Source organism: Stegostoma tigrinum, chromosome 37 (genome assembly GCF_030684315.1).
Source record: "Stegostoma tigrinum isolate sSteTig4 chromosome 37, sSteTig4.hap1, whole genome shotgun sequence".
NCBI lineage: Eukaryota > Metazoa > Chordata > Chondrichthyes > Orectolobiformes > Stegostomatidae > Stegostoma > Stegostoma tigrinum.
The window spans coordinates 12,600,358-12,622,901 of NC_081390.1; the positions used below are offsets into that span (position 1 = coordinate 12,600,358).

The 22,544-nt window shown below is 40.5% G+C and overlaps 1 protein-coding gene across 3 annotated transcripts in view; it reads left to right on the top strand.

Moving 5' to 3' along the window:
* spef1 (sperm flagellar 1) overlaps positions 1–17,124 on the top strand; it is a 39,289-nt gene extending 22,165 nt beyond the window's left edge. For 2 of the 3 annotated variants that reach the window (XM_048563563.1, XM_048563564.1), the window contains 2 exons: positions 5,365–5,461; positions 16,648–17,124. In XM_048563563.1, the coding sequence (XP_048419520.1) occupies positions 5,365–5,461; positions 16,648–16,761 (211 nt within the window). In that variant the 3' untranslated portion in view covers positions 16,762–17,124. Of the gene's footprint in view, positions 1–5,364; positions 5,462–5,759; positions 5,852–16,647 lie in introns of all 3 variants that reach the window. The other variant, XM_048563565.2, reaches the window with a different exon arrangement.
* The last annotated feature ends 5,420 nt before the right edge of the window (positions 17,125–22,544 follow it).

A 22,544-nucleotide genomic window follows, 5' to 3' on the forward strand; every position in this document is an offset into this window, starting at 1 on the left:
TTTCATACTTAGCATTTAATTTGACCTGTCATGATCTTCCCTGAGTAGATTTTTTGCTCAACTTATCTGAAGTGCTGTTCACCAGTAACACTGGCAGTGTGTCTTTTCATCCAAGTACAAGTTCAGAAATTCCTAGTTTGTAGTTTGTACCATTAGAAGATTGTAGAACTTATGGGCTATTGCATTTTGTACAGGAATATACCACAACTAACCTAAAGAGCCCTGAACCTGTGGGAAGCCAGCTATATTTTCAAAACTTACAGCCTATTCCACAGCACTGACCTCTTCACAGGGAAACAAGATGTAGCAATGTAACCATGCACATATTACATCAGTTAACAACCTTGGTACATTTATGGATTGAAGATGAGGAGATCCTACACAGATCCCAAGTGGATCCTTGGAGACACCCAATAATGTAAACATTTAGTGCAGCTTTCTTCTTGACAGCACCAGGATTGGAGGGACCCCACTCCTTCAAGTCGCTGCTCCTGCTTCAGCCAATGGCATGGTTCTATGAGATTGTCCTGAGATATTCTCTGTCTATGACAGAAATGCATCTTGCTTTGCTGAAAGAAATAGCATAGAGGACAATAGGTTCTAGATTTTCTCTACCTCCCCTGCAAGTCCAAAAGGACCTTCAGGTGCGACTTCTTCATGTAGAGGCTATTTGGCAGCTACTGGAAGTTGCTGACCCATCTGTTCCATCTCAATTTTTCTGTGCTTTTGTTGCATCATAGCAACAGTAACAATGATGCTTGCTGCAGCTTTATCCAACGTACCTACATGGGGAATATCAGAATCAGAACAGTTCATTGGTAATGTGAGCAGTCAAGATTCACGTCACATCCAGATGAGAGTTTAATGTAGTTCTCAATACAATGGGATATGGAGGACTCTAAAATGGAAGGCTAGAGCTGGACCTTTGACATCGTAGGTGTCATTCAAATATGTACAGCACAAGCCAGAGGAGATTGTAAGTGCAGTAGGATTACTGAAACCTTTGCTCACCCCTATATGATAGCATATTGTCAAATATTGACCATTCAAGGTGAGAAGAACTCAACTCCATGCTCTTGAGATCTTGGATTGTTCTTGTGAATTGTGGCCCGTGGATAAGTCTTTTATGATCACCTGTCATTACTTCTGCTTCACAAAGATGGTAATGATCATAATCTATAATGGTCAATGACATGATGAAGGTTCCTTGTGGCCAGGATTTGCATTCCACACAGTTGTAAGCATTTCACATGCAAGGTACTGTGTTTACAAATGTCTTGAACCTATACTGTATAACTGCCAGCTAATGGAATAGTATCTTGAAGGACAACACATCATTCACAAGTAACCACATTTTGCCAGGAAAAAAAACGTAGTCTGCACACTCTGAGTCTGGTCACGGCCATTTTCCACTTTCGTTGCACATTTGGATGGGGATGGAAGGCAACACAGGTCACACTTCACAGACAGAGTCATAGGCACAACATGATAATCTCGCTCCCCCAACCGCTTGCCCCCAGCGCGCGCACACACACACACACACACACGCACACGCACGCACACACGCACACGCACACGCACGCACACGCGCGCGCATCTGCCTTCCTTTCTTCCTCCTACTCCCTGTTGACACTATTAGTTCTAAGCTTTTACACATTCTCACTTAACTTACGTGTTCATCTTCCAAAACTGTCCCTTGAACTGCAGCCCTGCAGCTTAGCCATGCCAACCTTTATGCTAAATTGACCTGATATAGAAGTCAGGCGGTGACCATGAAGAACCTCTCTCCTGCAGTGACTGATGTCCTCCAAAGCACTATCATCTGCCACCATTTTATGTTGAGTTGCTTCTCTTCTCAATTATTGCTCCCCCCTGCATTCCCACATGCTGCTTCCAATCCCCACAATTAATTTCCACAATTTCCCTATAACAGCAACCATCCTCTGATGATACCCCAGCCTTTACTTGCAGTGAGCAACCCCGAAGAACTGACTTTGACCCACTCCCTGACCAACTTGGAAGAAAAGCTCTGACTGATGGGTGACCAAAAGCCCTGGCTAAAATCTGAACAGCTCCCTGACTGATTTACCACTAATCCCTGGATTGGTTGCATTGGGCCTCCAGGAGTAACCCACTCCCCACATTGTAGTGGTATAAAACCGCTGACCCTGACCATCCCAAATGAACGATTGACTGTTTCCAAGCTGCTGGACTGAGATCAGACACTGCCTTTAACTGTCAGTGATGATATGCCCTGACTGACAACATTCCACCTTGACTTGTCTGGGGCCTACCCCACATTTGAGATGTTGAGGTGTTTGAGACATGACCATTTGTTGGAAGTACATGCATTGTGCAAAATGCTGGCTCATGTGATAGGTATGACATTGATGTAGCATCTTGTACATCCCCTTCGCTGATAACTACTGACATCCAGGACAAGCTGCCTGGATTTGTCTCTGTTAAAAGACAAGGGAAGACAGAATTACAGTGAACCCTTAAATTCTGAATGAGGCGGCAAAGCAAAAAGGCCAGGCAGGGATCCTGTGAGCATTCAAGTATATATGAAGTGAGTGAGCGTTAAGAAAGAAAGTAAAGAGCCCTGAGATGCACCATAGTGCAATGCAAATGACTTCCTGTCCCTTTGCATATTGCAGCCTGGCAGGAGCATTGCAATGTAAAGTGTTGGGGCATTCCAAAGTGCAACATTGTAGAGGAGAACTATATTCCAAGTCAGTCTGAAATGTGCCATGGTGATGTGGTGAGGCTGGTGCAAGTCTGTTGCCATCCTCCATTGAAAAGAGTGCAGGTGGTCGCTATCCCTGAACATGCATGGAGATGCTGGTGATTGATGGCCAAAAGGAAGGTCCAGAGAAGCATGCCCCAATCTGGAACGGCCATGTACACAGTCTGACTTTCATGTAGGAAATTGTTCCTGTCTAGCTTCTGGTCTCTGGGAGAATAAAAGGTTGCTTATAAATGAGGTGAGAAGAAGCACTAACGAGATGCAAATAGGCTTTTCACTTTTCACTAGTGAGCTTTTCAACTCTCCTTTCACACCTTGGATGAAAAATAGACAGAGATAATGGGAACTGCAGATGCTGGAGAATCTGAGATAACAAAGTGTGGGGCTGGATGAACACAGCAGGCCAAGCAGCATCTTAGGAGCACAAAAGCTGACATTTCAGGCCCAGACCCTTCATCAGAAAAGCTCTGATGAGGGTCTAGGCCCGAAATGTCAGCTTTTGTGCTCCTAAGATGATGCTTGGCCTGCCATGAAAAATAGACATTTTATTCCTGGCACCAAGAAACTAATTTTTTGAACTCAGCATAGTTTCTCATCTGACTTATGATTGCCTGTGTGATTCAATTGCTGGGAAAATTCATCCCATTGTTTTTACTTAATTCATGTACGAGCCAGATTTTGCTGTTAAAAAAATTAGAATTTCAGGTCAAATGAACACATTTAAGCCTCTTCCAGTAGCACCAGTGCTTCAATATTTAGTGTGTGTGGTAGACTGTAAAATACCACTCATTGTTAGAAGCACATATTTTATCTGTGGCCTATTGATTCCTGTTTTTATGACATTGTGGTTTTTACTTTATCTGAGACACCCAGATGGAACTTACGATAACAATTTTTGTTTTTTCACACTGATACAAACAAGCTTTAGGTAGTTTATAGTGAAAGAATTCAAGAGTCCAATTGAAGTCTCACAGCATAAAAGTTGGGCAGCCGTTTGACTGTTTTGAGGTCACTGTTTGTAATGTGTAAAAATAATTTGCATTGGGCAAGTATTGCATGTCAAAAACACTCTTTTGGCTGTCCATCATGAAATGAGCAGAAGTCAAAGTCAGCAACAATATCACAGGGTGATGGCAGACTACAAGTAAGTTAACAGTTCAAGCATTTTGCAATGACCATAATGCCCTGAACTGTATTTTTGCTACAGGGCGTTCACTCAGCAATTGAATAATATATTTACAGCATTATTCACTCTATGTGATTGACTTTTTTGCCATTTTTTAAAGTGATCTGCAATTTATCACATTCATATGTGAAAAATATCAGTCTGTGAGAGGGATATGGCTGGCATGGTCCATGGAACCAAGACTTGACATCAGTAGATTTAAGAGATAAAGAATAAGTAAAGGATAACAGAAAATAATGAAAATGCTATCAGGCCTTACAAACAATATAAAGTAACAGTATAAAATAAACTATAGCTGGCTCAGTGTTCATGCGCTAAGAAAGTGAGATGGCCAAGTTCCCATCTATAGCCTAACTGAAATTACACATTGAGGTAATGTTTAGGCTCACGACTTGAAAAATAATCTCTTGGCTAATGTACCACAGGGAGAAGTTGGAAGTAGGTAAACAGAATAAATCAGGATTACATTTAAGAATAGAATATATTCGTTCAGGCACTGCTAAGTGCCATGATATGGACAATTCAATGGCATAATCAGCCTACTTATTTGTGCACAATGGTCCAATATGCAATTTATTCTGAGCAAAGTTTTGTTAAATGTAGTAATTACTACAATTACTTGCCATAGTTTATCACAACCTATTACAACTTGTTTCAAAAATAAAAGTCATAGGTACACACAAGAATACGTAGCAAGAAAGATGAATACGTGGCTAAAGTAAAATTTTACAGTCAGTAAATCTCCAACCAAGATGGTGAAAAAAGTGTGAACATGTTAATAAATATTCAAAATTAGTGAAGACCGCTGGAAAACAAACCGATCGTGAAGAATTGGAATCTTGCTTTTAACTAAAAATCGAACAATAAGGACTAATAATGTTTTCTTCAATATCAATCAAATATATGGCATCGGCTAATAAATGAGGATTTATGTTATTTGCATTTCTGTTGTAGATGAGTACTTGAAACTTATTTTAAATGTATATGTTGTAAGTTTGCTGTAAATGAATTTATATTATGAATCTGTTGGGATAAAGGTTTTGAGATACTTGAAAACAATCTGGTCCTGAGCATCTTAATGCTGAAAATTATCGTCTGCACCACAGAAACACAAGAACATGGTTGTCCAAGGTTCACCTGTCTAGAATCCACATTCAATCTTCCATTAATTTTGGCCATACTGTGATCAAAAAGCTCTTGTCCTGGACAGTGTACATTAAGGTCCATGAACAGAGTGTGTTGTTTTTATTTCAGTACAAATTCACTGGACTTTGCTTCAATTTGCACTGACTTCCATGCTATCTTCAGGCTGGTGAACATTCTTTGTACCAGATTAACTTTGTAAATCATAGTGCTATGGTGCAGATTCTTCATTAAAGGGCATAGAATGTGTTTCCTTTTGAATAACCCATGACTGTTTTATCTATCTTAGGTCATTTTGTGACCAGTATTCCCATCTGAATCCTGAAATTCGTCTCTTGTTAGAGGAAAAAGATCAAGCACTGCTAGCCCTTCGTGAAACTGTGGAGGTAGGTACAGTAACAAAAATAGTTTAATTTTGATGCAAACTATGTAATGTTCAGTTGGTATAATTAGTAACAGTTACAATGGAATCTGTACTCTAAGTTATGGAACTCTGTTGGAATTCTCAAAGGAAACCCTAAGCTGAGAATTGCTGGAGACACGGTGTGAGAGTAAGCAAAGCAAAGTGTTTTACAATGCAAAAAAAAGCTTAGACATATAGTTATATTAAGATAGTTATGTTAAATAAAGCACATAGAAAAATGTAGAAAGAATGAGTTGGCTACCTGTGTTTTATATCAATAGATTTTGAATAAAAGAAAAAATTGTCAACAGTCAACATTCAAAGCTGTGGCACAGCTTTAAGAAGACAATGTCTGTAGACAAGCCAAACACTGGTAGGCCTGTTTTTTTTGAGGTAAATGGCATTGTGAGGGAGTATCTAACAGAACATAATATAAAATTCTGCAGCGGAATCATTATTGCATAATCCAATGGTCAGTTGAAGCTTGTACTCTCCAACATCATGGCCTTAAAAAGCAGCCCCATTTCTTCACTGTAAATGCTACTTATTCTGTACTTAGCATGTGAGTATGAAATCATTGTATACGTTGAAACAGTGGGTGATGGTCAGGAGTAGAGAAATCAAATGTAGGCAGCAATGAACTTTATTTATTACCTGATTCCAATGTGCATTATTGCAGGATTTTTTGACCAGCTAATAATGATCTAATTCATTTAAATGTAGAATCAGTTTGATTGAATACATTGTTTAAACATAGCACTGCTGCTATCTGGCCACTTACATCATGATGATAAGAACATAGAACATAGAACATAGAACAGTACAGCACAGAACAGGCCCTTCAGCCCACAATGTTGTGCCGACCATTGATCCTCACGTATGCACCCTCAAATTTCTGTGACCATATACATGTCCAGCAGTCTCTTAAATGACCCCAATGACCTTGCTTCCACAACTGCTGCTGGCAACGCATTCCATGCTCTCACAACTCTCTGCGTAAAGAACCTGCCTCTGACATCCCCTCTATACTTTCCACCAACCAGCTTAAAACTATGACCCCTCGTGCTAGCCATTTCTGCCCTGGGAAATAGTCTCTGGCTATCAACTCTATCTATGCCTCTCATTATCTTGTATACCTCAATTAGGTCCCCTCTCCTCCCCCTTTTCTCCAATGAAAAGAGACCGAGCTCAGTCAACCTCTCTTCATAAGATAAGCCCTCCAGTCCAGGCAGCATCCTGGTAAACCTCCTCTGAACCCTCTCCAAAGCATCCACATCTTTCTGAAAATAGGGCGCCCAGAACTGGACGCAGTATTCCAAGTGCGGTCTAACCAAAGTTTTATAGAGCTGCAACAAGATCTCACGACTCTTAAACTCAATCCCCCTGTTAATGAAAGCCAAAACACCATATGCTTTCTTAACAACCCTGTCCACTTGGGTGGCCATTTTAAGGGATCTATGTATCTGCACACCAAGATCCCTCTGTTCCTCCACGCTGCCAAGAATCCTATCCTTAATCCTGTACTCAGCTTTCAAATTCGACCTTCCAAAATGCATCACCTCGCATTTATCCAGGTTGAACTCCATCTGCCACCTCTCAGCCCATCTCTGCATCCTGTCAATGTCCCGCTGCAGCCTACAACAGCCCTCTACACTGTCAACGACACCTCCGACCTTTGTGTCGTCTGCAAACTTGCTGACCCATCCTTCAATTCCCTCGTCCAAGTCATTAATAAAAATTACAAACAGTAGAGGCCCAAGGACAGAGCCCTGTGGAACTCCACTCACCACTGACTTCCAGGCAGAATATTTTCCTTCTACTACCACTCGTTGTCTTCTGTTGGCCAGCCAATTCTGTATCCAAGCAGCTAAGTTCCCCTGTATCCCATTCCTCCTGACCTTCTGAATGAGCCTACCATGGGGAACCTTATCAAATGCCTTACTGAAGTCCATATACACCACATCCACAGCTCGACCCTCATCAACCTTTCTAGTCACATCCTCAAAAAACTCGATAAGGTTTGTAAGGCATGACCTACCCCTCACAAAGCCGTGTTGACTGTATTTGATCAAGCCATGCTCTTCCAGATGGTCATAAATCTTATCCCTCAGAATCCTTTCTAACACCTTGCAGACGACAGACGTGAGACTTACCGGTCGATAATTGCCGGGGATTTCCCTATTTCCTTTCTTGAAGAGAGGAATTACATTTGCCTCTCTCCAGTCCTCAGGTACGACTCCAGTGGAGAGCGAGGATGCAAAGATCTTCGCAAGTGGCGAAGCAATTGCATTTCTCGCTTCCCAAAGCAGCCGAGGACAAATCTGATCCGGGCCTGGCGACTTGTCAATCTTAATGTTTGACAAAATTTTCAGCACATCAGCTTCGTCTATCTCTATCCATTCCAGCATGCACACCTGCTCTTCAAAGGTTTCATTCACTACAAAGTTGGTTTCTTTCGTAAAGACAGAAGCAAAAAACTCATTTTGGGCTTCCCCTACCTCCTCAGGTTCAATATAATAAAACAGAGTCAATGCATAGTAGATAACAAAGTGTGGAGCTGGATGAACACAGCAGGCCAAGCAGCATCTTAGGAGCTCAAAAGCTGACATTTCGGGCCTAGGCCCTTCATAGATTAGACTTTGACCCCCAAAAAGAAATTATACTGAAATATACTGAAATAAATCTTTGATTTCCCATGTTGAATCCTACAGAGGAAGGGCTGGACTAGTACTATGCAGTGTGTTAGTCTTTAGACTCAACAAAGCAGTGGTAAGGGGAGCATGGAGCAGGACAAGCAGTCCTAGTTCATAAAATAAGTCATATCCCTTTTACCTAACTTGTCTTCTGCATACAACATGTAATACTGTGTCAGTGAGTGGGAGGGAAAACCATAAGCGTGATGTGCTGAAGAAAGAGGCTGTCTCTTCCTGTCCGGAAATAAAGCTGTGCTTCATTCAACAGTCATCATCTCATGGCAAATCACTCTTCAGTTGTACTGATCTGACTCACATTAAAACGTATTGTTAGATCACCTGCATTTTGCAAATTAACGTAAGATTCCTCAGACCATTTGCTTATCCCATGCAAAAAAAATGCTTTGCCAATTACTTTTGCATGAATGCACTGCCTGCTTTACCTCTCGTAGGATTAGAAAAGAATTTATTATGCATTAACAAGATCACGTACGCCATAATTGTATTATTAAATACCAGAATATGGTTGCTTAACAATTTTTTTCTGAATTCTACATGTGTATATGTGTTTCACATAACAGAAATAATCTCTCACCAAGTAACAAAAGGAAGACTTTCAGGTTAAATATTCAGGGGTTAGTATATTTCAGTATAATTTCTTTTTGGGGGTCAAAGTCTAATCTATGAAGGGCCTAGGCCCGAAATGTCAGCTTTTGAGCTCCTAAGATGCTGCCTGGCCTGCTGTGTTCATCCAGCTCCACACTTTGTTATCTACTATGCATTGACTCTGTTTTATTATATTGATTTTTTCTATTTGTTTCAAATTTTCAAGTATTTGCAAACATGATGTTTATACTCTGAAAGGAAGACAGCACTGATCCTCCCTCAGCGCTGCAAAGGAGTGTCAGCCCAGATTCTGATCTGCATTTTTGTCAAGTTGGGGCAACTTGGGAGATCTTTAAAAAGGCAGGAAGATTCCCACTCCTATTATTTTTTTCCAACAACTTGTGTAAGCAAGAAGTAAGGGTGCACATAGCTCAACTACACCCAGCACTCCTCGCCTTTCTAGGTTCATTACAGGAGTAGGCAATTCAAAACTCCCACCCATCCTGAAAATGTTATGGAGTCATGTTATTTCATATGTTGGCATGCTTCATGCTACTCCAGAAGAGTCGTGAATGGTAGGACTGCCCCACTTACAAGTAGGGAACCAAAAAGGAAGCCACCTGATTCTAGAATTCTTTGATTGATAGATCATTTATTTTGAAATAAAGAGTAAAGTCTATTCTTTGTGTTTTAATACGCTGTAATAAAATAGTGGTGCTTCAGTTTGACAGCTGAGATAATTATGAATGCTGCTTGGCTGAGTTTAAAAATCTAAAGAATTTGTCTCTGTAGGGGTTTATATGAACAGTTGTCTGTTTTATAAGGTTATTAAAGCATTATCTATCTTTGATGTGGCCCATGAATTATTCTTTTTCAAACAAATGATCACTTGAGGGGATTTATGATTTTTCATTGGATCTGGTATGTTTCTTAGTATCCATTGTGTTTAAGTGACAATGCCATTAGATTGTTAGAAGTTCTTTCTCATGTCCATTTCAAAGCCTTGTCATTGTTGTGATGTGGTTCCTGAGGCTTTCTTCTATTAAAGCAGTGGGTATGGAGAGAATGTACAATCATGCATACAAGTTAGGAGTGGAAGTAGACCATTCAGCTGTTCAAGCCCACTGTGCCATTCCATTATATCATGGCTGATGTGTTTGCCTTCCAAATTCCACATTCCACTCCCATAACTCTTAACTTTCTTGCCTTATAAGAAGCCATCTACATCTACCTTAATAATTTAAATGACCGCTGCCTTCTGAGGAAGAGAGTTTCAAAATCACACAGACCTCTGCGAAAAAAAAAAATTTGTCCTAAAAGGGTGACCCATGATTTTAAAACAGTGTCCCATAGTTCACTTGGAGTCATCACCAAGACCACCTATTTTCACCTCAATGACATTGCTTTGCACTCTCAGCATACCTACTGTTCAGACATTCACTCATTCCTAATACATCTAGATCTAATGGTCCCTGTTTAACTCTCAAACTCAAACACACCATAATTCAAATCACATGCCAAAATGCTCACTCATGCCATTTTTAAAGTTCCTGTTCAGGCGCGGTGTGAACTTGTTGGGCCGAAGGGCCTGTTTCCACACTGTGGGGAATCTAATCTATCACCACAGTCTGGGTCATGTTAACTTCTCCTGTTCCCAGTCACAGGATCACCGTTCATGCTTTTTGCTGCATTAACCCTACCTACACTTTGTTCTAGAAACACGATGCCTGCATACCTGGGCTTCTTCCCAGTTAAAACCTCAGATCTCCCAATGTGGGACCCAGAGGGTTTGAGTTGGGGTTTGTGGTCTACACATGGCATGGGAGGGTAAATGGGGCTGATGAGGAGACATGCTGGCCATGTGGGATAATTAAAAGTGCGTGAAGTTCATCATTACAACTGGGCCAACATTTCCATAAACAGAGCCTGGCTGTAGAACCACCTCCATCGCCACCTCAGGCTTGCTACTGGAGAATCTACCCCTACCTCCCAGAATGGAGATATGGCTTCTGGGGCTTTTTAATAAGGAGACTGGTCCACCAAGTCAGAAAGTTTCCTGACTGAAGCTTCTCACGTTCTCTATGAACAACTGGTGGTCAGATCTTGAAGTAGGACATAAATTTACAGTCTGTATGTAATTGTAAGACTTTAACCTAAGGTCCAATCTCCATATTCTAGAACTTAGCTTCATATTTGAAATCGCTCAGTACTCCTCAAAGTCAAATAGCAAGCTATCAAACAGTGTAACCATTATCACTTGCTTATGAGATTGTGCTGTGTACAAAATAGTTACATACGTGGAGTCATAGAACATGGAAACAGACCCTTTGGTCCAAACAGTCCACACCGACCATACTCCCAAACCAAACTAGTCCCACCTGCATGCATTTGGCTCATATCCCTCCAAACCTTTCCTATTCATATACTTATTCAAATGTCTTTTGAATGTTGTAACTGTACCTGCATCCACCACTCCTTTGAGCGTTCATTCCACATATGAACCATTCTCAGTGTAAAAAAGTTGCCCCTCATGACTTTTTTAAATTTTTCTCCTCTCATCTTACAGATAAACATATGAATTGAAAGTATGGCTAATCTGATTGTAATCGCAAATCTGCTTTTCTATCCACCCCGATAATCTTTCACTCCCTTGCTGAAAAAGATTCTGTCTTTCTGGGGAAGGGTCACCGAACCTGAAACATATAAAATAATCTGAGGGTTAGATAGGGTGGATAGGGAGAGCCTTTTTCCTAGGATGGTGATGGCGAGCACGAGGGGGCATAGCTTTAAATTGAGGGGTGAAAGATATAGGAGAGATGTCAGAGGTAGTTTCTTTACTCAGAGAATAGTAAGGGAATGGAACGCTCTGCCTGCAACGGTAGTAGATTCACCAACTTTAGGTACGTTTAAGTCGTCGTTGGATAAACATATGGACGTACATGGAATAGTGTAGGTTAGATGGGCTTAAGATTGATATGACAGGTCGGCACAACATCGAGGGCCGAAGGGCCCGTACTGTGCTGTAATGTTCTATGTTCTATGTTTAACTCTGATTTTTCTACACAGATGCTGCCAGACCTTCTGAGCTTTTCCAGCAGCTTCTGTTTTTGTGTTCCTGATTTACAGCATCTGCAGTTCTTTCAGTTTTTATTAAGATTCTATCCACTTCAGCCTTATGAGTATCCACACACTGTGCTTCCACCACCTTTTCAGGAAAAGAGTTCCAAAGACTCATAACCCTCAGAGACAAAATCTCCCCTCATCTCTCTTTTAAATGGGTGACCACTGATTTTTAAAATGACCCTTGTTCTAGATTCTCTCATAACAGGAAAGATCATCTCTACAACTACTCCATCATGATCCCTGCTTCCTTACATAACAACTGTCATTGGCACAGTTCATAGAAACTCACAATGCAACAACATGACAGCAAGATATGGGTCATAGAGTGGGAAAGACCACTTCAAAATGGCCTAATTGGGTCATGTGACCTGATGACAGATTGGCGTGAAACAATTTTAAAATGAACCCAACACTGTGATGGCACAATAAGGTTAATACACACTTAGAGAAAAGTAGGTTAATACTCGTCAGGGCAGTTCATGTCTAACACATTTAATTGAATTCTTGGAGGAGGTGACACCAACAATGAATGAGAGTAGTGCTATGGATACTGTATATTTGGACTTTGAGAAAGCATTTGATACGGTGTCACATGGTGGGCTGGTTAGCAAATTGAAATTGTTTGGAATTGATGGATCCTTGGCACTATGGATTAGAAATTGGCTAAAAGGTAAGAAACAGAGTATAAGTATAGATGAGAGTTTCTCAGACTGGAGGCAAGTTGAAAGTGGTGTTCCCCAGGGATCAACGTTGGGACCCTTGCTTTTTCCAATTTAAATACATGATGTGGAGATGAGTGTTGAGATCAAAATCTCTAAGTTTGCAGATGATACTAAGCTTGGGAGAACAGTGAATTATGAGGATGATGCTGCGCAGTTTCAGAGACATTGACAATTGGCCAAATGGCCAGACACCTGGAACATGAATATCAATATAGACGAGTGTGAGGTAATGCATTTTGGTAGACAAAACATGGAGAGACAATACAGGCTCAATGGTACAACCTTCAGGGTTCTATAGGAGCAAAGGGACCTTGGGTTTTACATACATTAGGGTGGCAGGTAAGCTGAAACAGTTGTTAAGAAGGTGTTTGGATCTCTGAGTTTATAGATAGAGGCATAGAATATTTCAGCAAGGAAGTGATGCTCCAACTCTATAAATCATCAGTCAGACAACATTTGGAGTGTTGTGTTCAGTTCTGGGCACCTTATTCAAGGAAGGATGTTAAAGCCGTGGAGAGAGTTTGAAGGAGATTTACTAGAATTATACTAGGAATGAGGGATTTTGGATACAAGGAAAGATTAGAGAAATTAGGCATATTCTCTTTGGGCAGAGAAGATTAAGAGGTGACCTTATTGAGGTGTTCAAAATAATGAACAGTTTTGACAAGGGTAAAGATGGATATTCTGTTTTCACTAGTTTCATATATCAGTAACTCTAGATTGTCTAGGAACTCTAGATTTCTAATTGTCAGCAAGAGAGCTAGGAGTGAGATGAGGAGAAACTGCTTTACAGAAAGGGTTATTAGGATTTGGAGTGTGCCGCCAGGGAGACTGGTGAAGGTGGATTCCATAGGAGGTTTCAGGAGAGAGCTGCATAGATATTTGAAAGTGATGAATTTAGAGGGTTGTGGAGATAGAAGAGAATAGGACCAGCTGGCTAGCTCTTTAGTGAGCTGGATGGGTCGAATGGACTCCTTCAGGACTGTAAAATTTGCTGATTCTATTCTATGAAAAGACCTTATAAACTGACATTAAAAGTGAAGCAGCACTAAATGTGGACTTCCTGTACCAGGCCTGCTGTTTGGTTGTGATCAGAGGGTGGAGGTCTACACCACATGGGCTGCAACTCATCGTCAGCTTCTCAAGGTCAATTGAGGATGGGCAATAAATGCTGGCCTAACCAGCAATGTCTATGTCCCACCAATGAGTAACAAGAATCACAAATGAAACCCCATTTCATATTATGACATAATGTTAACTTAAATATGTTCTGTGTCTCATCCAAATTTTTGTTTATAAAATTACTATCTTCTCTCTGTAAGTTATCTTTTTAGCAAGCAAGCATTTCATAGCAACATGTTTGTAGCTTACTCAGTAAAAGTAAAACTTTAAGCTCTTAGTATTTTAAACAGTGAAGACCTCTGGTATTTGTCTATACACAACTTACATTCCTTTTGTTTGACTCTTTCACTGACACATCAGTATAATTGAGGAATCAGTGTTTCAGACAGCTTTAACCTATAATCTTATTTATTTTGTTCAATGGATGAAATTGACCAAGTATTTTACACAAACCCAGCCTACGATTAACAGACAAAGGCAATATTCAATGATAACTTCACAACAAAGTGAATCTAGAACCGTGCAAAGAGCTGTGTGATCAATCAAAAGTGGTTCAGGGACGATTAATCTTTTCCGTTGCTAAATCTGATGTTACACAGGAAGAGCCATTTGTAAGGGTGGTTGGGATTGATGCAAAATGAGATATATATTTTGCTACAGGCATCATTATAGTTGAAGGTTTAAATTGGTAACTGGATTGTTCAGTGACTACAGTGATATTGTTATTATCATTTACTACAAAGCAATTGAATACAAAAGTAGGGAGGTGAGGTTTCAATTATGCAGGGCACTGGTGAGCCTGCATCTGGAGCACTTTGCACAATTTTGGTTACCTTATTTTAGGAAACACGTAAATGTGTTGGAGGCAGTTCAGAGATGATTTGCTAGACTAATACCAGAAATAGGCAGGTTGTTTTATGAAAAAGGTTGGACTGGCTAAACTCATATCCACTCGTGTTTAGAAGAATAAGAGATTACTCAATTGCAACAGATGAAATCCTGAGAAGTCTTCTCATGGTAGGTGTGGAGGGGATTTTTCCTCTGATGGGAGATATAGAACTAAAGGTCACTGATTAAATGTCAGGAGTCACCTGTCATTTCAAACAGACATTAGACCATTATTTTTCTCACAGGAAGTATTGAGTCTTTGTAACACTTTTCCTGAAAAGGTGGCAACAGTAGAGGACCTAAATACTTTTAAGGCAGAAGTAGATAGATTTCTTGAAGTCAAGGGTTGCGAAGTTATTATGTTAGTCAGGAGCTTGAATTTAAGGTTGTGGCCAGATCAGCCATGGTCTTATTTAATGGTGGAACAGGCTTGAGGGGCTGAATGGTCTAATCCTGATTGATTCAAATGTTTGTGTCCTGCTTGAATTGAAGCTTTGCCCAACATGTGAATGACATGGCTAAGATGCATAAGCATATTGTTACCTTATCTTATATCCCCATGAATTACATGGGTTTGGATCTCGAGCTCTGACCCAAACCCAACTCTGCATTTTCTGCAAAGTTACATCATCACTTTAGACAGTTAAATAAGCTGCAGACTTTGCTTGGTGTTAAACTGTATTTGTGTTGAGACCCATGCACTGATGTACTCATTGCCAACATAATATTAATGAAATGTAAACTGAACAATATAATATGTTGCTGGTCCTGACTCCATAATGTTTTTAAGCTTCCGGTGTTCAAAAGCTAAATCACACAAAGCAGTAAATATGAGTTCAAGGTATTCATTTAATTCTGATTGTGGGAGCTGGAGGATTCCTTGTTAAATTCCTTGATAGGTCTGTGTTCCATAACAAAAATTCAAATGAAAAACTGAGACAGCTATAGAATATATGAAATCGGAGCAGAAAAAGACCATCTAGCCCTTCCATTCTGCTGTATCATTCAATAAGATCAATGCTGATTCGTTTGTGTTCCTAATTCTACATTCCCATTCACCCATAATAACCTTTGATTCCATTGCTAAACAAAAATCTCTCTATCTCCACCTTAAAAATATTCAATGACTCCACTTACACTACCTGCTGAGGCAGAATCCCAAAGCCACACAACTCTCTAAGAGAAAAAAAATTCCCTTTGTCTCTGTCTTAAAAGGGGTGAGTCCTTATTTTTTCATGATGTGGGCCAGTTTGGAACTGGGAAACAAAAGTAAATATCTATTCCACATGCGTCTTGTCAACACTATTCAAGACAATATATATTTCAATCAAATCACCTGTTGTTCTCCTGAACTCTTGTGAAAACAAGCCTAGTCTGTCCAATCTCTCATCATAAAACAATCCGCTCTTTCCAGTTATCAACCTGGTAAACATCCTCTGAGCTACCTCCAAAGCATTTACATCCCAAACTGCACACAGTATTTAGAGATATGACTTCACTAGTGCCTTGTATAATTGAAGGATAACATCCTTATTTCTGTGTTCAAATCCTCTGATAGTGAAGGACAACTTTCCACTTAAAAACAGAAAACATTCGACAAACTCAGTAGGTCTTGCTCTATAAATGGAAGGACGAATGAAGTTAATATTTTCAAGTCCAGTATGAGTCTCCTTCAGAACTGGGTTCAGCATTCCATCATCCTTCTTGATCACTTGCTGTAACCTGCATACTAAGTTTTTGTAACTCAGGTACAAGAAAATTTAGGTCTGTCTGCACCTAAGAATTCTGCAGTTCTTCACCATTTAAATAATGCTTCTTTTTTATTCTTCCTGCCAAAGTGAACCACTACATATTTTTCCTCATTATGATCCATCTGGCAAATTTTGCTCTGCTCATTTAACCTATTTGTAAGTCTGCAGCCTTGTTATGTTGTCTTCTTAACACTTTTCTTCCTATCTTTGTGCTATCTGCAAATGTAGTCACATATGCTGAAATGTTGTTCTTTATTTTGTTAGATACTGCAGATGAAAGTGCAGAGACTTGAGCATCTGGTTCAGCTGAAAGATCTCCGAATTGAAGATCTGACAAGACATTTGAATAAGCATAAATCACAGAAGACGATGAAGTGACAGCAAGTAAAATAAAACAGGAATAATTAAAATTTCAGTGGAAGAAATGTTTGGCAACCACATATTAGTTTGTTTTCGAACACCTGATGAAATGGGATGACAGTAATATGTTGGTCTCTAAAAACAGATTGGCAACACATTTTTCACAGAGATTGGACACTGCTTAGATTACTTGCTTTTAGAATGATGGCAGAACTGTGTTGTTACATCACTCATCTGACTTACCTTGTTGCTACTTCAGGAACACATAGATAATTAGATTACAATTTATTTTTAAATCTTAGCACTTAATAAAACTTAGAGTGGTTTGTTGTAGAAGATTACTTTATTGAGAAAGAATCTATTCCTGGTAGGTCTTAGTGCTGCTAGACATGTAATATTTAAAGTGTTATTTGACATAACAAAATACATATTTGTGAATAAATCATACTTTGTCTAGTTGTATATTTTCCACATTATTGGAAAACACAGTGCATTTTAGTAACTTTCATTTAAAATTCCATGATTTTAAAACTGACATGATGGAACATTACAACCTAATTTTACCATGCGTTCAGAATTCTGTCTGGGCGATGTTTCACGTAATTTTCGTAATTCTAACTTTTGCTGGTGGATATAGCATAAGACAGGGTAGACAAAAGGGGAGATAAAAGGGAAACCTCCAGATTGGAAATGTATTCCCTGATATTGAATGTAACAGTGCAAAATACAGAAAATGGAGATTAGATAAGGTATTCCTATTTGCTTAAGTATTGAGAAATATTAAACTTCTTAACAAAGAAATGACTCACATCTGAAACAGAACATGCAAGAAGATTGTTATGAAGACCTTTTCACTCCAACAATGGTGATTCTTGCAAACAACAGTTGTGGATGCTCCATTGTTGAATATATTTAAGGCAGGAATATTCAGATTTTTGGTCTCTTTGGGAATCAAAGGGGACCAGGCAGGAAAATTAATTTGAAGCCCATTGAGGAACAGTGGAGAAGAGCAAGCCCAGCCACATGGATAAAAGTGACTCAGAGATCGTGCGGACACAACAGGGGAGAAATGGGAAAGATTGAGACCAGCAGGAGATAAAGGCAGAGCTGAAGCAACAAGAATGTAGCGTGGGAACAATAAGAAATAGTGAGATCAGCCACAGGGAAAAACGAAGCACAGAGGCCATGTATTTTTGCCAAGAATGTGTCTTCACTGTATTTCAGTATCACATCAGGAATTTATCTCCACCAATGACCCGGTTGGTTCTCAGCTGCTGGATGATCACTTCATCATCATATCTGACAGAGGTTATAATGAGGTGGCAGTGGATAGCACATTGTGAGGTGGGGTGAAGAGTATCAATGTTTGAGGGCTGTGTCGTGGTTGAGGAGACCGTCAAAGTGATCCTTCCAAAAAGTACTGAATACTTCTCTGTCCTGCATGAGCACTACTCCGTTCTTGGCTTTGAGTTGCAAAGGTCCTTTGGTGCTTGGGTTGTAGGTAGCCTTGACTGCCTTAAAAAAAACCCTTGCAAGTCATGGCTTTGGTGATTTGCTGGATTTCCCTGTGCTATTCTATCCACAATCTGTTCTTCATGTCAAAGGCATTTTGTTGACCCTCAGCGTTAGTAGTAGATGGGCCTTCATTTCTGACACTCTCAAGATTTCATCGCCACAAGCTAGTGGTACACATTCTTCATTTTAGACGACTGGAATAACAAATACCAACTAGCTATTACATTTGAGTTTTTTTAAACTTCTGACCAACTGGTTCAGGATCGAAGTATAAAACCTATAACAACTGGTTATTTTGACTAATTCTACTCAGAAAGGAGCTTGAGACCCTGCTCGCTTACTTAGACTTCATTTCTCCAATCATGTGTGGACACTGATCCAGGTCCATCAGGGTGGCTATGTCAAGAGTGAATTAGCTGCAACAATGTGATACTCCTGTGCTCAAAGTAACAAGAACATCTTAGCATCTGACATGTAGCTGCAGTTTCAGTCCACTTAGTCCAACAGCAGATTGAGATTAATGTAAAATATTGTGGCTTCTGGAAATCAGAAATAAAACCAGGAAGTTCTTAAAGTATTTGGCAGGCCATAGGGAGAGGAGTGTTTTTGGTTGGTTATTCATCATTCGAATTGACTAAAGACAAATAGCAGTGAACTTAAGCCAGCTAAGAATGAGGGGAAATAGTAAGCTGTATGTAATTAATTTTAATAAAGTGCCATCTCTCTTCCATGGTTATGTTCGTGTCTGAATGTTGTTGGAGAGGGAGCATGTGACACTCACCGATACTCAATGCTTTTAGAGAAGAGTTGGCACCCCATGGGGTGGAATGCTTTTTCTCCCCTTCCATTTGAGCACAGTAGTTCAGTGGTTAGCACTGCTGCCTCACAGAGTCCTGGGTTCAATTCCACCCTCAGACAACTGTCTGTATGGAGATTGCATGTTCTTCCTGTGTCAGAGTGGGTTTCCTCTGGGAGCTCTGCTTTCCTCCCACAGTTTAAAGATGAGCAGATTTGGGTAGATTGGCCATGCTAAATTATCCATAGTCTCCAGGGATATGCTGTTTAGCTGGGTCAAAATCCTGGAATTCCCTCCCTTATAGCATTGTGGGTCAACCCACAGCAGGAGGACTGCAGCAGTTTAAGAAGGCAGCTCACCACCACCTTCTCATGGGCCACTATGGATGGGCAATAAATGCTGGCCAGCCAGCAAGACCTCATCCCACAAATGAAAAGAAAAAAAAGATGGATTAGCTATGGGAAATGCAGGGTTACAGGGATAGAATAAGGGGATGGGATGCTCTTCAAAGGGTTTGTTCAGTCTCAATGGGCCGAATGGTCTGCTTCCACACTGCAGGGATTCTATGATTTTTCTATACATCTTCTTTCTTTCCTTTGAATTATACAGGCATTTGCAGTTCAGGAAAACATTATGCTAGTGTGTTCATAGTTTCTGGATCTCCTGGTCATTCTTGGCAAGCAATCTTAAAGTTTTCTGTTTCCTTGCAAGTGCTGTTTATGATGGATTTAACACCAGACCAGGCACTGTCGACATTCTGTGTTTCCTGTTAATTAAGCATCATCAGGTTGACTGGGGGTGCTGACTGAGCCAGTCTTCACACAGTCAATGAGTTCATTAACATTGAATTTCATGCAGCAGCACTTCTGTTTGCACTACTGTTTTTGGACCATGCTAAGGAACATAATAGACTGGATTACCTAATGGTCAATCCAGCAGTATTGAGTTCTTACCGTGGTATGGGGAATGGGAACACCTTTGCAATCCCTCCCTTGGACAATGACATGCTCGAGCATGTTTGACACTGTTGCCATTGACTTTAACATTTTTGTGAACATTCTGATGAAATAGGGTGTTTGTTGTAACCAGGCCATTTCTCCTGGGAATTTCATCAGGAGAAGGATGCTTTTGGTGTTTGCTTTTCTTCCACCTTCTTGCCAATTATGCCTTTCCCGAAGTTTGAGTCTCTCCCAAATCTGGTATTAGGAATATGCGACAGCAGATAGTCAAGGCTGGAGTAAAATTCTGCTTTGACCTCGTCATTGCATTGAGGCTTAAGGAATATACACTGCTGACAGGGTTGCGCTGTTTCTGGGCTAGAGTGAGCATTCATGAAGGAGCCAACCATTTTGCCCATCTCCGACAGGGCCAGCTGGAGGTCAAGTGCAAACGGCTGGCAGAGTGTGTGAAAAGCTGAGCATTCCATTCACCTACCTCTTCAGACACTACCTGGCCTCCCTGATGACAGAATGTGTGGATCCAGCACTGGACTGTTCGTTAATCTCCCTCAAGACCCACAACCTCCAAGTGAAAGAAGGGTTCTGAGGGGCTGCTAAAAAAGGAAGGACCCAGAGCAGAAGTTTAGCCAGGATCATGTTGACTAGACAGTAGGCTCAATAGGCTGAATGGGCTATTTCTGCACCTATCGCTTGTGTTCTTTTATGATTTATCTTTGCTATAACAGGAGAAGTCCAATGATAAAGCGAAGTGTTATTCAGAAAGCAAAGTTTCTAGTATAAAACTTAAAAACACACTGATCTGGCAGCCTGAGAATTTGTGTGCATTCCTGTAATTTTCCACTAAGAATCGAACATTAGAGTGGGCTGATTCTTGCCCATAATTTTTGATATATACTCCCCCTTCAGTATTCCGTCTAATTTTTCTTTCTACCACATGCCATCTGAGGTCCATGTGCAGCAGTGACCTCTGGAACTGGCCGATTGCCATGTGCAGAGCACCAAATTGACTGTGTGCATGTAATGACATACAGCTTAGAGGAAATATGCTCCCAGTGGGAAAAAGTCCAATAACTCATACTTTAAAAATTTATCCCTGTATCTCACCCTGATGTACTGTACTAACTTGCAAAACCCAGTGTTTGATTTACCCAAGGGATGAAAGTCTCACTGGCAAGGCCAGCACTGTAATTGCCCTTGAGAGGGTGAACATGAACTACCATTTTGAACCACTGCACTCTGTGTGGTAGTGAAGGTCCTCCAACAGTACTGTTAGGGACTTTGAACCAGAAATGAGGAGAAATATATTTCCAATTTGGAGGTAGTGGTGTTGCTGCTGTTCTCTGAGGTAGTAGAAAATGTAGGTTTGATAGATGTTATTGAAGATACCTCAGTGAGTTGCTGCAGTCTATCTTTTAGATAATACACACTGCAGCCACTTTGCTGTGCTGGTGGATAGGGTTCAGTAAGTGGGTTGCTCTGCAGTGAAGAGAGATAATGGGAACTGCAGATGCTGGAGAATCCAAGATAACAAAGTGTAGAGCTGGATGAACACAGCAGGCCAAGCAGCATCTCAGGAGCACAAAAGCTGACGTTTCGGGCCTAGACCCTTCTCTGATGAAGGGTCTAGGCCCGAAACGTCAGCTTTTGTGCTCCTGAGATGCTGCTTGGCATTCTGTGTTCATCCAGCTCCACACTTTGTTATCCTGCTCTGCAGTGGATGCTGTTGAGTTTTATTTGGAATTTCATGCAAGGAAGCAAAGAGTATTCCACTGCAATCCTGATTTGTGCTTTCTCAGTGGTGGAAAACTTGGAGAAGTGAGGAAGTGAGTCACTCACCGCAGAATTCCCAGCCTATGACCTGTTTGTGTAGCTGTAGTATTTATGCAGCTGGACCAATTAAATTTCTGGTTGATAGTGATCCCTAGGATAATGTTCATGGAGGATTCTAGGATTCAATGGCAGTAATCCCAAAAAGAGCTGAGTAGACGTTCTCTTCTTGAAGATGGTCAATACGTGGCAATTATGTGGGACTATTCTTACTTGTCACTTAACCATCTAAAACTTGATTTTTATCCCAATTTTGCTGCGTTTGGACTCATGCTGCATCAGTTGACAAAAAACTGTAAATAACACTTTGTAATCATCAACACTTCTGACCAATAGTCTTGTATAACTGTGTCTTTTCTGTGTAATGCATTTCATAACATGCAGCTTCCCCCTATGGATTGATTGGATCATATGCTTCATCCAAAAATATGGCTAAATCCAACCTAATCTGTAACTAGCACTTTACAGGAAGTGGTGTCAGCAAAAACAAGGGCACGATACAGCAAACTGAACTGTACTTTCATTATTCAGCACTCTACCCACACACAGTCATTATGCTGAAGGAAATGTTTTGTCTGATGAATTGGTTAGCTTTCAAGGTCTCCAGCTGTCCATAGGAATGTGAGAAACCAGTGGCTCAAGCTTTCGAGTCACATGGAAAACTGGAGTGTTAGAACATTGTTAATAACCAGGCTCTTAGTATG